Genomic DNA, 17,154 nt, shown 5'->3' on the forward strand with positions numbered 1-17,154 from the left:
CCATCTTTACCGGGCAAGTTCAGCATTACCTCCCCTCCCCCAAAGAAACTTCCCCTTACAGCAAATGGAGACTCTCACAGAAAACCACAACTAGACACAATGCAGAATGCAGCCCCGGTGGATACATCCACAGCATGGCTCCTCCATCTACAGCTCAGGGGAGCATCCTGGAAGATTTTAAGAACCAGCATACCAGGAACTCAGCTGTTCAACAGACTCAGCTAGAAATGGCTACAAAACCGAGACTGAGACAATGGGAGTATCCAAGGCCGTGCTAACGTGATAGGCAAAGAGATACAGGCAGCTGTCAACGGCTTAGGGCTAGTCCTTCCCACAGAAGGGTCCCGTAACTGGTTGTCCGTACAAACTGGTCAGCCCTGAAATCATGTGCACACAATGAACAAAAACAGATTGAGCAGGCTTTATTTGCATATTTTTGCATACACATAAACTCACATATAACAGTAACGGAGGAAAGAAAGACTATCAATCTGAGAGTGAGGGGTTTGGGGGGAGGACAGAAAAGAGGAGTGATGTAATTGTGTTGTCATTAACAATGTATAAAGGTTAACTAAAATTTAAAGTACTTTCCTTAAACATTGCTATTAAATATGCACAGTTATCTAAACTATATAGGGCTTTTTCTTTTCTCTTTTTAAAGGTTTATTTATTTTATGTATGTGAGTGAGTACACTGTAGCTGTCTTCAGACACACCAGAAGAGGGCATCAGATCCCATTACAGATGGTTGTGAGCCATCATGTGGGCGCTGGGAATTGAACTCAGGACCTCTGGAAGAGCAGTCAGTGCTTTTAACCGCTGAGCCATCTCTCCAGGCTCGCTCGCTTTTCTTTCTTTTCTTTCCTTTCTTTCTTTCTTTCTTTGTTTAAATTTTTTATCAGATGTATTCATGTTGCACCAGTATTTGCAGTCCTGTCTTCCCGCTCGCTGGGTGCCTGAGCTCAGAAGGGGCAGCACACATGCTGAACCAGTTACAGATGGTTGTGAAGCATCATGGGAGTGGTGCCAGGGAATCCAACCGAGCTTTTCTGAAAGAGCTGTGAGTGTTCTTATCCACTGCCGAGCCAACTTTCCAGCCCAATACCCCGAGTTCTGAGGCCAGCTTGGGCTACATAGTGAGACTCTGTCAAAAAAACAAACTCGGAAACCTTGTGAACTTTCTTCTTCGGTTTGCAGTGCTAGGACCTGGTCTCTAGGCCTTACAGTTGGCTAGAAGAGCGCCTACCCTTGAGCTCCAACTGAAGCCATTTTACATTTTCTGGCAGGCAGTTACTAAGTAGCTCAGGTTAGCCTAGAACTTGAATTCTTTCTCACTCTGACTATCAAGTCATTGGAATTAGGCATTAGCCATTGCTGCTAGCTGAAGTTAACATTTTTCTCAAGGTATTTTGGTCTGTTGTCTATTTTAAAAATACTTTATGCCAGGCGGTGGTGGCCAAGCCTTTAATCCCAGCACTTGGGAGGCAGAGGCAGGTGGATTTCTGAGCTCGAGGCCAGCCTGGTCTACAGAGTGAGTTCCAGGACAGCCAAGGCTATACAGAGAAACCCTGTCTCGAAAAACCAAAAAAAAAAAAAAAAACTTTATAATTTTTTAAAGATTTTATTTACTCTATTTATGTGCGTACATTGCTGTGTCAGACACACCAGAAGAGGGCGTCAGATTCCATTACAGATGATTTTAAGCCACCATGTGGTTGCTGGGAATTGAACTCAGGACCTCTGGAAGAACAGTCAGTGCTTTTTTTTTTGTTTTTTTTTTTTTTTTAGAGACAGGGTTTTTCTGTGTAGCCTTGGCTGTCCTGGACTCACTCTGTAGACCAGGCTGGCCTGGAACTCAGAAATCCGCCTGCCTCTGCCTCCCAAGTGCTGGGATTAAAGGCGTGCGCCACCACCGCCCAGCCAGTCAGTGCTCTTAACCACTGAGCCATCTCCCCAGCCCTCAGTTTGTTTTTTAAATTATTAACATTTTAGGGGCTGGAGAGATGGCTCAGAAGCTAAAGGCACTTGTTGCTCTTGTAGAGGACCCATGTGATGGTTCACAACTGCCTGTAATTCCAATCCCAGAGGAGCAGATATCCTCTCCTGACTCCCAGGATACCAGGCAAACACATGGTGCTGACACCCACATACATACACATATGCAGGTAAAACAAGCATACAGATAGAATAAGTAAACGTAAATCTTTTTTAGCTCATTATGATGCCATCAACCCCACAGGCAGGCACCAGAGACCAGGAATGTGGTGAGAATAGACAGGCCCAGATTTAGAGCTCTCAGCTGTGTGTGGAATTCTGAATGGCCGACCAACCCAGGCATGCTAGCTAGTCCCTCCTTCTCCTTGGGACTCTCAAGGGCTCAGCGGGGGAATGTGAGACATTTATTCCAAGCAGTGTGACAATGGATGCCAGGCACACAGTGAGCCTAAATGTGAGGACATTTTGGCTTACTAAGGTAACTTAGACCTCTTTCTTGGGCTATCCAGCACCCTGTGTGGCACAGGCTTCTCTTTGGAGAGGGAGATGTGAAACTGTCAGATAAGTAGGAGTTTATAGATTTTCAATTTTATGAAACTTCTAGTTCATCTCTTCTAAAGAAAGAGCAGGCAGTGCTGGAGGTAGAATAAGAATGGTTGCTTAGCATGCGCCCCAGGTTCAAACACCAGCCTGGGGGAAACTATAAAAATCTGTACAAGCTGCTGCTGCCACCTCCTCCTCCTTTCTCTTTCTCCTCCTTTTTTTTTTTTTTTTTTTTTTTTTTTTTAAAGCAGGGACTCACTATGTAGCCTTGCCTGCCTGGAACTCACTATGTAGATCAGGCTAGCTTACAACTCACAGAAATCTGCCTGCCTCTGCCTCTCAAATGCTGAAATTGGAGGTGTCACTACACCTAGCCTAAGTAACCTGGTTGTGAAAATGTGAATTTAATGTTTGATATGTGATTTAAACAATGGTACTACTTAAATAAAAACAAAACAACAACAACAAAAAACCAACAAACAAAAGTTCTGGGCCTGAGAGGTGGTGGCTCAGTGCAATGACGCTTGTTCCTACGCCTGGTGATCTGAGTTTAATCCTTGGAAGGAGGAGAACCAGCTGACAGATCTCCTCTGCTCCCCACCATGGCATTTAAGCTCACCCATATAAGTACAAAAAATAAAATGAAAAGACTATTTGCACAGGGTGTGGTAGCATAGACCCGTAACTTCAGCATTCAGGAGTCTAACTCAAGGAGATTCTGAGTCTGAGGCTGGGCTACACAGCAGAACTATCTCAGTCACATATTAACTCACACTCCAGACTCACAGACACCCTGCTTGCCTGGCGATCCCTGGTTAAAAGAAAAATAAAGCACTTCATTTGGTGTTCAAACTCTAATTTTAGATAGGCAAGAGGTAACCTGGATCGTTGTGAAGATCGTTGGGTTTTGTCTCAGTATTTTTTCTTTGAGAGTGGGTATCGCCGTGCAGTTCTGTCTGCCTCTGCCCTAGAACTCACCCTGCAGACCAGGCTGGTTTCAAACTCACAGAGACCCACCCACCTCTGACTCGTGAGTGCTGGTCCTAAAGGTTTGCACTGCCATCACCCCAGTCCCCCTTTTTGTTTTTAAACAGCTGCAGAGGTCGCTCAGTGGTTAACAGCATTGACTTCAGAACCTGGGCTTGATTACCAACACCCACATGGCCGGCCGCTCACCACCTTTGATAACTCCAGTTTCAGGGGGTCTGGTGCCTTTTTCTGGATTCCAGTTGCTCCAAGCACACTTGTGGTGTATAGACACACATCTGTAAATACACATACAACAAAAGCATTCTATTTAACGTCTATAAGCGCTCTGCCTGCATATACGCCTGCATGCCAGAAGAGGGCATCAGATCACACTATAGATGGTTGTGAGCCACCATGTAGTTGCTGGGGGTTGAACTCAAGACCTCTGAAAGAGCAGTCAGTGCTCTTAACCACTCAGCCATCTCTCCAGCCCCAATAAAAACATTTGTTAATTTTTTTTTTGGTTTTTCAAGACAGGGTTTCTCCGTGTAGCCTGGGCTGTCCTGGAACTCACTCTATAGACCAAACCAGGCTTACCTTGAACTCAGAAATCCGCCTGCCTCTGCCTCCCAAGTGCTGGGATTAAAGGCCTGCGCCACCACTGCCCGGCTCAATAAAAACATTTTTAAAAATTTAATTTTATGTGTTTGTGGATGTACACATTGGTGTGAGTTCCAGGAAGTCATAAGAGAGGGCAGGGTCCTTGTAGCTGGAGTAACAGGTATTGGGAGCTTCCCGATCTGGGTGCTGTGAGCTGAACTCTGGCCCCTGCAAGCACAGCAACTGCTGAGCCAGGTCTCCAGCTTTGTGTTATCTTTGTAATCTAGCAGTGTGAACCTAACTAAGAAGCTGACTTGATTTCTTCATGACTATTCACCCACTGATAATTCAGTCTGTAAAGTACTGATGAATTACTCACACATGTGCTCCTGCTGTAGCCCAGGTGCTACAAGCTAAAAACAGTATGATTCTAAGGACTACACACACACACACACACACATATACAGACACATAGACACACAGAAACATAGATACATAGAAACATAGACACAGGTATGCATATACACAGATATACACACAGACATGCACAGAAAGACACATACATGCACTCACACACACACAGAAACACATAGACACAGGCAGGCAGACAGACATACACACACACAGAAACACAGACACATAGGTACACATACATACACAGAGACACACATAGACATGCACAGAGAGACAGAGAAACGCAAACACAGATAGGAGAGACACAGACATACAGACATATACACATGCACTCATGCAGACACAGACACATAGCAGGCAGGCAGGCAGGCAGACACACACACACATACACACGCAGACACAGATACACAGCAGGCAGGCGCACACACACACACACACACACACACACACACACACAATCTCCTGAGCAAGGAGGACAGGAGGATTCCTAAGAATATACTCTGGCTAGATCCAGTGTAGTGTCGTCAGCGGAGCACTCTGGGCAGAACAAGCCTCTGGTGAAATTCGCACCCACACTCCACCACAGTAAAACCTGGAGGCAGAGAGTGTTCCCCAAAGTCCCCCAAGTGAAGGAGCCAGTGAGATTTAGGTAGGAGGGGCTATATTTGGAAACTCAATTAAAGTAAACGCATTCTCAAATTACTTACTGGGAAACTGGTGTTCTTAGTATTTTTAACTTGTTGCCACCTGGGCTAATGTTGGGCTCCTTCCCTCCTTTTGTGAGCAGTCACAGCTGAGAGTCACTTTCAACAAGCACACACTTTCCCCTCCCCTAGTAGAAAATTAAAAAAAAAAAAAAAACGGTGACTCCCAGGGTCTGGAGACCATGGCTAACCTGTTACTTAAGGAGCTCCAGGGTCACTCACTGTGGGAGCTAGGAACAGGACAGCTCACAGGATAAACAAGGCGCTTGGAAAAAAAGCTGGATCGTTTCCCAGCTAGAGAGTGACCCTTCAGTATAGCTGCAGGCTATGAGGCACCTTGGGTTAAAACTCTTCAAGTAGCCGGGCAGTGGTGGCACATGCCTTTAATCCCAGCACTTGGGAGGCAGAGGCAGGTGGATCTCTGAGTTCAAGGCCAGCCTGGTCTACAGAGTGAGTGAGTTCCAGGACAGCCAAGGTTGCACAGAGAAACCCTGTCTCGAAAAACAAAAAAACAAAAAAAACAAAAAAACAAAAACAAAACAAACAAACAAAAAAACAAACCACTTCAAGTAAATTTAGGGAGCAGTTGAGAGCCAGGGCTGCACTTGCAGAGGACCCCATGACTGACATCCTCTCCAGATGGCTATACAGGCAAACCAAACCAAAAAACAACCCCCAAACCCCCAAACCACCCCTATACATTTTAGAAATATTTTCAGTTACATGCACACACCCGCGTGTGGGTCAGTACATTTGAAAGCAATAGCAAAGGAGGCACCACGTGCAAAGGGATGTGAGCGTGCACACACACATATGTAGATCCCGACTCAGGTCTTGGGAACACAACTGGAGTTCTCTGTAACAGCAGTCCTTACGCTTGACTCCCAACAGAGCCATCTTCCCAGCCCCCAGCTGTTGCGGCTCTGAAATAATTTAAGCAGTTTTGTGCTAAGAACCTAAGACTTCATCTCACGTGCGTTAGGCAAGTACCCACCATGGACCTACAACCCCAGCCAGAGCACCCACCATGGACCTACAGCCCCAGCCAGAGCACCCACCATGGACCTACAGCCCCAGCTAGAGCCCAGTGGTTGTTTTTTTTTTTTTTTTTTTTTTTTTTTTTTAAAGATTTATTTACTTTATGTGAGTACACTGTCTTCAGACACACACCAGAGAAGGACATTGGATGCCATGGTTGTGAGCCACCGTGTGGTTGCTGGGAATTGAACTCAGGACCTCTGGAAGAGCAGTCAAGTGTTCTTAACCTCTGAGCCATCTCTCCAGCCCCTATTTATCCATATATATTTTTTTAATTTGTTCTTCTGAGGCAGGGTTTTTGTATACAGTCCCAGCTATCTTGGAACTCTGTGTAGACCAGGCTGGCTTTCAACTCAGAGTTCAATTTGCCTCTGCCTCCTGAGTGATGGTATTAAAGGTGCTTGCTACCCCATGACCTGGCTACCTGCAGACTTTTATGCAGTGCTGGAGATAAAGCAAGGCCTTTCACATGCTAAACAGCCACCAACTAGACAAGAGCTTCCTGTTTTTCTTTTGGAGGGGGCCTGAGGCAACCTCAGTGTATAAGTAGCCTGAGCTGTCTCAGAACTCTGTACACAGCCCAGACTCAAGTTCCCTAACGTTGGGATTAGGGCCTTAAGCAATCATGGCTGGCCTTGAATTATTTAACTTTTAGACTTATGTGCATGAGTATTTTGCTTGTATTTCTATTCCTGCATCATGTTCACATGTGGTGTCCATGGAGGTTAAGGGAATTCACAGATCTGCTCTGCAACTGGAGTTACAGGTGCTTGTGAGCCATCATGCGGGTGCCAGGAACGGAGCCTGGGTTCTCTAAGAGTAAGGAGTGCTCTTAACGACGGAGCCATCTTTTCAGCCCCTTTTCCAAGATTTTATTATTATTAGAGTCTCACAATGTAGCTCTAGCTGGCCCCACACTCGAGTTCCACCTGCTTCTGTGTGCTGAGTGCTGGAATTAAAGGCGCTCACCACTGATTTTTTTACTTTATTGCTATTACTTTTCTTTTTCCCCCGAGACGGTGCCTGCCTCTGCCCCCTCTCCCCTCCTCTACTGGGATTAAATGCATGGGACACTAAGTTTCCATTTCTAATGTAAAACATGTGTGTTTCTGAGTGTGTGTTTGTGCATATGGAAGTACTGTCTGTGGGGGCCAGTGGAAAGCACTGGGTCCCCTAAAGCTGGAGTTATATATACTTAGTGTGAATTGCCTCATGTGGGTGCTGGGAACCAAGCTCTGGGAGGACAGAGCTTACTCTTAAGCCCAGTCCTTCTGCTGTTTTTTGGTGTGAGAATGACTGTTTACTGTAAAATTTTTACCACAAGGAATAAAGATCAGGTGTAGTCATTTACTTCTTGGTTTGTATCTGCATCTTGAGATGGGGTCTTGGGACATCCAGGCTGGCCCCAGGCTTCTTAGGGATCCAGGGTTGACCAGATTCTCTCTTCTCACCGCCCAGACTCTGGGCTTACAGGTAAGCATTATCATGCTAGTATGGTGTGGCACTTTCTTTTTTAGCAATTGCAGCAATCTTGGCTACAGTCCTAGGTACCCCACCCCCAACCTTTCTGAGATAGGGTTTTCCTAAACTGTTCTGGTCAACCTAAGAATCTCTCAGTAACCCAGGGCGGAAGGGGTGGTGGGCGGAGTGTTTAATGTTCAGCAATCCTGTCTCACCTTTGAATGCTGGATTTACAGACAGCACACCTGGCTCTGAAGTCCCCCTTTTTATTTATTTATTTATTTTTATTTATTTATTTTTTTTGGTTTAGTTTTGTTTTTAGAGACATGGTTTCTCTGTATAGCTCTGGCTGGCCTGGAATTCAGAAATCCACCTGCTTATGTCTCCCAAGTGCTGGGATTAAAGGCGTGTGCCACCACTGCCCAGCCCTGAAGTCCTTTTTTATACAGGAAAAACCCAAGCTGCTTTGGGTGACAATGACCATGAGCAAAGGAGTCAATCTCCAGACTTTGCTCGGGCCACAGCAATCAGGTGGCACTGTAATTCTGCATTTCCCCGCCTTTCATCCGTGTATTACTTCACTTTATCATTTCCACAGGGTCTCACTATTGCACACACCACAAAAAAACAGCAGCAGCAGCAGCAGCAGCAGCAAACTATCTTTATTCAGTTAGTCATCGTGGTAGGTGTTTTATGGTTTAGGGAACTGAGGCCGAGAGTATTTCTAAAATCACCCCAATGTTTGTTCTTATGGTGTGTCTAATGTACCCCATGTTGGTGGTCCCCAGTTAGGCAACTCTCCTCCTTCCTTCCCACTTCCTCCTCCCCCTTAGTCACAAAAGGCCCGACTGGCCAGGAACTCACTGTGCAGACCAGAGTGGCCTCAAGCCCCCTGCCTATAAGGCGTGGGCCACTGCGCTCGGCCACACCTATTCCTATCTTAATCACTGTTCACATAAAAATTAGCTGAACCTTGAAAACAGCAATAGTCACTGACAGACCTACTCCCGGGCTCTCAAACATACTCCTCTTTCGGATGTGTCAGACTGTACTCTTATTCGAGTTTAAAATCTTGTCGCTCCTTTGACAGTTTTTAAAGTAATCAAATATAATACCGAATGTGTATTTTACACACGTATACTTTTCCTTCTAAACGATTGCTAACGTTAAAATAACAGTAGCAGCCTTACGGTAATGTCACCAAGGCGCTCCGCTAAGCGTTCCGGGCCGATCTTTCACACCCACGGGAGAACACTGCCCACTCAACCATCAACAGCCCTCGGAGGCACCGCGGGCACCACGCAGCTCTCGCGTTTCACCGCACCGGCCGCCTCGGATCCCAGCAAAAGCGAAACTCGGGAGGCGCGGCGTTTCCCGTCGCCGCAGCCCGGAGGACAGCGACGAGAGAAACAAAAAGCGAACTGAAGCCGGCGCGCGTGTGTTGGCGGCGCTGCGCTGTCCCGGAGTTCGGTTCCATCTTCCGCCGCGCGTACCGGGCGCCCACAAGTGACCCAACCAGGCCCAACGCCGCGGTCACCGGGAACCTCCAGCTAAACGCCTGCGGCCGCGAAAACAACTGCGCTCCGCCCTCGCGGACGTCAGCGGCCCGCCCCCATCCTGCCCAGGCAGCCAGGACACCCCCGCCCCACAAAGGCCGAAGCTGAGGCCCCACGGGAGAAAGCGGAGCCCGGGCCGCCGCCCTCCGAGACCCAGGCCGCTGCTCGACCCCGCCCCGCGCAGCCCGCGGGCTGCCGCCCCTCCCCCACCAGCCGAGCGGTGCGAGCCCCCGCACCTCCCCCGCGCTGAGGCTCCCGAGTCCTGTCAGCACCGCCTCCGCATTCGACCGCTGCCGCACAGCCTCTTGGGAGTTGGAGTTCCAAGGCCGTCTCTAGACGCCGCGGCGCAACGCTGGGGACTACCACTCCCATAATGCCGCGCGCCGCGCGGGCCACACCCCCACATGACGAAGTCCAGACAACCCGGACTACAGTTCCCGACGACCCTCCCGGCGCTCCCGCCCTCCCTCCCGAGACACGAGCCGAACTGGGCGTCAGGTCGGGGAGCCGGTCGGGTTCCCGCTCGCTGTCGCCGCCGCCGCCGCCGCCGCCGCCGCCGCCCCCCACAGTGCCTCTCCCGCCTCTCCACAGCGCCGGTCGTGGGAGCTGCATCCTCCACTCAGTTCGCTGTGGACACTCCAGTTCGGGATCAGCGAGCCTGCGACGCGACACACCGACACCCCCGTCACCTCCAGCCCGGGCGACCCCTCCCCGGCCGGGTCCGCCCTCGTCCTGCGCGGTGCCGGAGCCCCCTGGCCCTGAGCGTCCCGCGGGCCCGCTCCCGCACTCCGGCCTCGGCACTCCCACAGCCGCCGCCCCCCACCCGGAACATGGACTCCGACTCCTGCGCCGCCGCCTTCCACTCGGAGGTGAGTACGAGCTTCGTCTCGCCGCCCCCTCCCCGGCCTTCGCTGCACTCCGGGTCGAGCCGGACCCCGGGAAGCCGTCTCGAGCCCGGCCTCCCTCCCCCACGTTCGCCCGGCGCCCCCGGCTCGGGCCCGCGCCTTTGCTCCCCGCCGGTCCTCCCGGGCGCCGCGCCCACCCTCCGCCCCGAGGACATGGTCCTCCGCCGCCCCGGCTCGGGCTCGCGGGGTCTCTTCCCCACTTCCCCGGTGCGGGCCCGGCCCCCTCGGAACGGCTACGCGCGCGGTCCTGCCGCCCCCTCCACCGGCCAGGCCGCGCCCCGCCCCCACGGCGCCCGCGTCCGGGGGTCCGGACTCCGGAGCCGGTCTCCCGCGCCCGCCCCTCCCCCTCCTTCCGGGGAGCGGCCCCCGCGCAGCGCCTCGGCCGGGGTCGCGGTGCGGGGTGTGCGGCGGGGGCGGGGCCCGAGGGGTCCACGCTGTCGCCGCTGCGGGCGGGAGGCGCTGGGGCCTGCGCGGCGTCCGGACACCCACCCGGGTGTCGCGGGCGTCCCGCACCCCACGGGTGGGCCCCGCACCTTCCGGGGCCTGCGCGGGCGGGCGGCGCGCGCCATCTGCTCCGGGAGGGAGGGCGGGTCCCTGGCCGCCGCCGCGGCGCCGCCCCGCACTCCGTACTCCTGTCCGAGGCCCCGATCCCCCTCCCCCCGCGATGTTCCCTGGGGCGAAATTAAAGTTTTTCCCGAGTTGGGGCCCGGTTGGACCGCCCTGTGGCCGCCCGAGTGCCGGGAGCGCGCGGCCCGCTCTGCTGCCGGTCGCCTGCGGGGCGGCCGAGGGGCGGGAGCGAGCGGCCTGCTGGAGCAAGTTGGGACCGTGTTTGAAAGTGCTGTGTTGCGCGCCGCTTTGCGGGAGGCTTTCGGGGGTCGGCCCGGCGTCCCTGCCCCCCCCAAACTGGCGGGGCACCTGAGTATGGGTGGGGGTGGCGACAAGGTGCGGGGAGTCACCGCAGGGAATGTTCTCGGAGCGGCGATGCTCCGCCTTCTCCGGAGAAAAATCCCTTTTTGTGGTGGGTGCGTGGCGTCCGTTGAGAATGGCCCCTGAGCCAGCTGATTGTGCATAGGTCTGGTGCCTTACGTGCGCACCGAAACCAGTGTTTCCCTTCTGACTCAGTCCGAGGAACGCTTCGGTGTTCGGCATCCCGCCCCTACTTGGGCTGAGGATGTCCCCTGAGCTGCAGACGCTGGGCCCTCCTCCCTGCCTTGGCCTCGAGGGAGTCAGGTTTAGAGAGCGAGGAGAGATTAAGTAGCTGATGGTTGAAATCACCTAGAATGTGTTTGTTTAGAGCCACAGCTGTGGTTTGTTTTCAGAGTGGGAAATCTGTAGCAAAAATGTAGATGTTGGAGCTCCTGATAGGCCCCCAGGGACAAACAGATAAGGTGAATGCCAGGAGGTGGACTGCAGACGGGCTTTTATCTCTTAGCCAGTTTCCATGTTCTTGGCACAGTCTTAATTAAAACTCCTCTTTCCAGTTAAGAAAACTGTCGTTTCTTGACCCCCAACTTACCTTATCTTGCTGCTAGACTAAATCCTGCAGTGTTTGTGACTTGGCTGTAAAAGTCGCAGCTTGCTTTGTTTTGGTCGGTTCCCTGCAGGAGTCTCCCTCCCTCACTGACTCTTTGTTCCCTCCACAGGAGTACTCCCCCACTTGTAAGAGGCGCAGGACTGTGGAAGACTTCAACAAATTCTGCACCTTCGTCTTGGCCTATGCGGGCTACATCCCCTATCCAAAGGAGGTAATGATTTCGGGTTTGGAGCGGCATGCCCACAGGTTGGGTTCCTGGCGCGTGTGCCTCAGCAGCGGTGCTCTGGAAGAACTCGGTGCCAGCTTTGGGCAGGCGTTGGCCAGGAGGGCAGGAGTCACTTTCTTTGGGACCTAGATCAGCCCAGGCAGGGATGGGATTTCCTTTGTTTTTTTTTTTTTTTTTTTTTTTTTTCTTCGAGACAGGTTTCTCTGTGTAGCCCTGGCTGTCCTGGAACTCACTCTGTAGACCAGGCTGCCCCCGAACTCAAATCCACCTGCCTCCCAATTGCTGGGATTAAAGGTGTGTGTTGCCACCGCCCAGCAGGGATGGGATTTCCAAAGCTTTAGTAAGCTTGTCTAGAAATGATTTAACATCTTTTTTTATTCTTTTGGTTTATTTAACAAACTTAATATTTATTTCCAGTCACTCTTGTGATCCCTCCAACTCAGAAGGATGAGGGAGATTGGTTTGAGGCCAGTCTGGTCTACACAGTGAAATCCAAACCAGTATGGCCTAAGAATGAGGAGAAAAGAGAAACCAAAGAACAAACAAGCAGAAAGCAAAGTGTGTTTTGCAAACACCTTGCTTTGGTTTGCCTGCTTTTTTTTTTTTTTTTTTTTTTTAAGGGCCAGTATTTGACTAAACTGATTGCCTTTAGAAAGAGTGGGCTAAGCCCTGTTCTTTCTCCCTGTGCTTTGACGAGGAGGGCACCCTGGCCACAGAAGTGGACACTTTTTTTGCCATACGGTCCGGGTCTTGCCTCTCTGTTGGGAACACTGAGACTGGGCCTTGCAGGATTCTTCCCCATGTCTCGAACTCTGTCCATGGAAGCCTTTTCCTTGCCAAGCAAGGGATGTCGCTGCTGTGGGGCTCAGGCTGATGGAGTCCTGTGTACATCAGGCAAAACTACAAACAGAATCTGGTGTTGGGGAAGTGAGACCTCGGCATGGGCTTAGTTGTGCTACGCAGTGCATCCTTCGTACCACGTAGTGCACGGCCATTCTCGGCAAAGCACTGAGTGTACAAGCCAGCACTTAGCTTGCTGTTTGGGGCACTAATTATCTACTTAGATTTTTGTAATATTTTGGAATGTCTCCAGGCTTTTTTTTTTTTTTTTTTTTTTTTTCCTCTTCACCCCCAGACAGTGCAGACAGTGTTTCTCTGTTCTGTAGTCCAGGCAGGCTGGCCTTGAACTCAGGTCTGCCTGTCTTCCCTTAAACGCAGTCCCATTTTGCCCAGCTTGTTTTTGCTGTTGTTGTTTGTTTGTTTGTTTTTAAAAGGTCAAAAGTTTGAAATAATTTAAATTCACTTGATTAAGAAGTATTTGTTGGGAGAATAAGTGGAGGGAATTAATTCTTCCTTATTGAGAGAAGAAGAAGGAAGGATTAAACTCTGGAGGTGTCTGGTGGTGGTCTGTAGGGTTTGGGGAGGTAGAGATAAACTCAGCCCTCTTCCCTGCATGCTTCATGAGCACTTGGCTGCTGGTCTGAACCCCCATATTTAACTGTGAGTTTAGTCCTGGCTCTGGGGCAGGGAGTGATGGTTCAGTGAGGTGGTCTGCTGTCACATTGATAATGCTAGTGAGGTTGTGCCCCAAGGAGCACGGGTTTTGTGTTTGCTCAGTGCAGGAGGGCTGATCTAGGGTGCTCCTGTTTTGGGGGCTGACTGCATTAACAACCATGCCATGTTATTCTTGCATTCCAGGAGCTCCCCCTGAGGAGCAGCCCCAGCCCGGCCAACAGCACAGCCGGGACCATTGACAGTGACGGCTGGGACACTGGTTTCTCTGACATCACGCCTTCAGTTCCCGACCGATGCTTCAGCCACCTGCAGCCTTCCCTTTTGCAGAGAGCTAAGCCGAGCGACTACCTGCTGGACAGGAAGAAGACTGACAAGCTGAAGAAGAAGAAGAAGAGGAAGCGCAGGGACAGCGACGTGCCTGTGAAAGAGGGCTTCAGGGGGAGCCTGCTGAAGCTGGAAGCTGCAGACCCATATGTGGAGACCCCCTCAAGTCCCACCATGCAGGATATCCCCCAGGCGTCTGCTGACCCCTGCTCAGGCTGGGACTCTGACACTCCCTCAAGTGGCTCTTGTGCTACTGTGTCACCTGATCAGGTCACAGAAATAAAAACTGAAGGAAAACGGACTATTGTCCGCCAGGGAAAGCAGGTGGTGTTCCGAGACGAAGACAGCACTGGCAATGATGAGGACATCATGGTGGACTCAGGTGAGTGGTTTGACAGAGGTTGCAGGCCCCTGAGGTGGGACCAGAGTGCACTTGGGATTTTAAAGAGAGTGTGGAAGGAAGGGCGCATGGATGCTCGTAAAAGAGTTGTTGGCTCCGGCGACGGCCAGCTTGTCCTGCAAGCCCGGCGGGAAATGCTGTTGCCCATGAGTGATGGCTTGTCACACTTAGCCACTGTGTCTCGTGGATGTACAGTTCCCCAGGGGAGAAGGGCTCAGGAAGTCCCCACCTCTCAACTGTTTGTTTCCTTCCAGATGATGACTCCTGGGATCTTGTCACCTGTTTCTGCATGAAGCCCTTTGCTGGCCGCCCCATGATCGAGTGTAACGAGTGCCACACCTGGATTCACCTGTCCTGCGCGAAGATCCGCAAGTCCAATGTTCCGGAAGTGTTTGTCTGCCAAAAGTGCCGGGACTCCAAGTTTGATATCCGTCGTTCCAACCGGTCCCGAATGGGCTCCCGGAAGCTGTTTCTGGACTGATGTGGGGCTGTCGAGGAGATAGGCGGGACTGGAAGGGTCTGGGCTCTGGCCTCCCTTAGTTGAGCACAGAACTCCCAGCTCTGGTGTGGGCAGACCCTGCCACTCAGGTGCCTAAGCAAAGGACAAGCCGTCCGATAGAACTGTACATAGCTCGTGAGCAGATAAAACAGCCAGAGCTGCTGCTCCAGCTGTGTTCTCTGCATTGGAGGCAGACTGGGCACCAGGTCTGCTTCTGCTAACAGTGAGGGCGCAGTCAGTGTTACCCAGTTCCTGCCATTGGGAGCGGTGCTAGCCGTCAGTCCTGTCTCCTCTGTGCTCGGGAGTGGAAGTGTTGTGTTTCCCTGGCTGTTTATTCTCAGTGTTGCTCTTTTATCACAAGTGTCTATACAGCAGCCGTCCAAGTTGCCCACCCCTTTGTGGTCTCACTTCTCTGCCTCAGTTGTCCTTACTGAGCCAGGGAGCTGTATTCTGAGAGGTCTGGTGTCCCCGAGAGGAGCCCTGGGTGTGGGGGGTGAGCGGTGGTTCTTCGGTTTTCACTGTTTAAAGGGACTGTGTAGCCGCTTTTCCACAGAGCAAGGGTTGGGGTGGAGGTGTTCTGTGTTCATAACTCAGTTTCTTGTTTTGCACGATGTAAAAACAAAGCATTTTTTTTTTCACATAATACAGCCCAAAGTATTGGCCACTGTCTTACTGGGTGCCTCATCTCTGCTGGTGGTGGTCGGTCCCCAGGGTGCCCAGCACTGCAGTGGAGCACAGGGTTGCTGTTGAGATAATGGTGAAAAGACTCAGCACTCTGCCTTCCATCCAGATTGGCCTGCTGGGTCTGAGTGAGCGCTGTAACTGCAGCTTGCAGAGTTTAAAGGTGTGAACCGAGCCCTGGTCTGGGAGGCCTGGCTCAGCTCCTGGACACTGGTGGTCCTGGGGCAGGCAGAGGAGGAGGAGGAGGAAGAAGAGGAGGGTGTGGGCTCTGACTCCAGCATTTGCACTGCTTGTTCTTGTTTGGCAGTGGTTGGCAGAGCAGTGGACGCGTCTCATACCCGTGTATCACCCGTGGTCATTAGGCATGAGACAGCAGAGTGGCCAAGTGTGTAACCTTTCTTTCCCTTCCTGGAGCACCTTGGCAGGCAGGGTCACTAGGCATTCTCCCATATCATCCTAAGCACCAAAGGAGCTCAGACGGTAGACTGTAATTTGGCTAATCAGAGCTTTTTTTTTTTTTTTTTTTTTTTTTTTTTTTCCCCTTTTCTTTTCTTTTTTTCTTTTTGGTCTTAGCATCTTTCCCACTTAACCCAGTTTAATTTTTTATTTTTTATTTTTTAACTCCTGTTGCTCATTTTAAGTACAGAGAAGTACTGAGCACTGATGGTTGTGGAGACCTCCAGGGAGAGCTCTGCTAAAGAGAAGGAGCTACCACAGAAACAGTCTTGTCCCCAGACTTCGTGTGGTTCTGACTGGGGCAAGTACCCAGGACAAGTTAGAGAAATTTGCCAAAGACCTGCCCCATGACAGTTCTTGTCCAGTGTCTTCATCCTGAGAATAACCAAAGTTCCAGTAGTTTTTTTTTTAAGTGCATTTAAGATTATGTGTGGTTTTGTTGTGGAGCTGTGGAGCTGGCCATTGTTACATGTGCTCAGAGATTCAATACCTCTGGATACATCTGACATCTCAGTTTCTCTTTGCTTGCTTTGTGTTTTTAAGGGGATCTTTCTGTGTGGGTGGTGTCAGAAGTCAGACACCTTGGTTTGGGGGTAGGTTGAGCTGGGCAGCTGCATTCAGCTTGTTTATGCAAACTGGGCATGACCCTCTAGGGGCTCCTGGTTGATGGCTGATGATGGGAGGGAAAGGTGTCATCCCCAAGAAGACCCTTCCGGTTGGCTTAGGCCAGGCCAGACACAACATCGTTTACATGTTCTGTGTAATTATAAAGTTTATGTGTATAAAGCAAGCTGTTTCTGTGAAACTGTATATTTTGTAAATAAAGATCTTGCTACTTTGAGGTCCACGTCTCCCTAAGTGTCCTGTGCTGAAGAACGCTGTGGGTCGCCTCCGTCACTTGCCGGATGGTGGGTCTGACAGAGCTGAGCTGATGATGGCATTTGGCACAATGAAAGGGACTGACCCCTGATACCCACTCACCAGTTAGCTCTTAGACCGAGGGTGCACTTTTGAAAGGCTTCCCTATTCCTCAATTCCCGTGTCACTTGTCTATTCAGGTGTGCGGTGGGGGAGTGGGGGGTCGGGGACCCCACCTGGCATTTGCTGGAGCCTTCAAAGCCACAGCCTTTAGGCCCTTCGGAGTTTGGGACTGGCCTGGCGACACAGGCCTTGAATCCCAGCACTTGTCCAGCAGAGGCAGGTGGATCTGAGCTTGAGCTGAGTCCAGTGCTACGCATCTTCTGTCTAGTGGTCAACTGGGTACCTCCAGTGGGATCCAAACCTTGTCTGGGAGGCTGAGATGTAGTGAGTTCAAGGCCAGTCAGGCTCTGTACC

At 51.1% G+C, this 17,154-nt stretch overlaps 1 protein-coding gene and 1 long non-coding RNA gene across 2 annotated transcripts; one reads left to right on the forward strand and one right to left on the reverse strand.

The window, feature by feature from the left end:
* Positions 1-406: 406 nt before the first annotated feature.
* Positions 407-9,435, reverse strand: LOC143442268 (uncharacterized). The gene is made up of 2 exons (XR_013110297.1): positions 8,914-9,435; positions 407-3,802 (listed from the first exon to the last, which is right to left on the reverse strand). It is a non-coding gene; the product is annotated as an uncharacterized LOC143442268 (long non-coding RNA).
* Positions 9,436-9,742: 307 nt separating this feature from the next.
* On the forward strand, positions 9,743-16,660 carry Phf13 (PHD finger protein 13). Its single transcript, XM_034501731.2, has 4 exons — positions 9,743-10,148; positions 11,828-11,929; positions 13,643-14,165; positions 14,438-16,660. Exons 1-4 carry the CDS (start codon positions 10,110-10,112, stop codon positions 14,662-14,664), a joined length of 891 nt encoding a protein of 296 aa, XP_034357622.1. The 5' UTR covers positions 9,743-10,109; the 3' UTR covers positions 14,665-16,660.
* The last annotated feature ends 494 nt before the right edge of the window (positions 16,661-17,154 follow it).

The sequence above is a fragment of the Arvicanthis niloticus genome, chromosome 5, assembly GCF_011762505.2.
Source record: "Arvicanthis niloticus isolate mArvNil1 chromosome 5, mArvNil1.pat.X, whole genome shotgun sequence".
In the NCBI taxonomy this organism is placed as follows: domain Eukaryota; kingdom Metazoa; phylum Chordata; class Mammalia; order Rodentia; family Muridae; genus Arvicanthis; species Arvicanthis niloticus.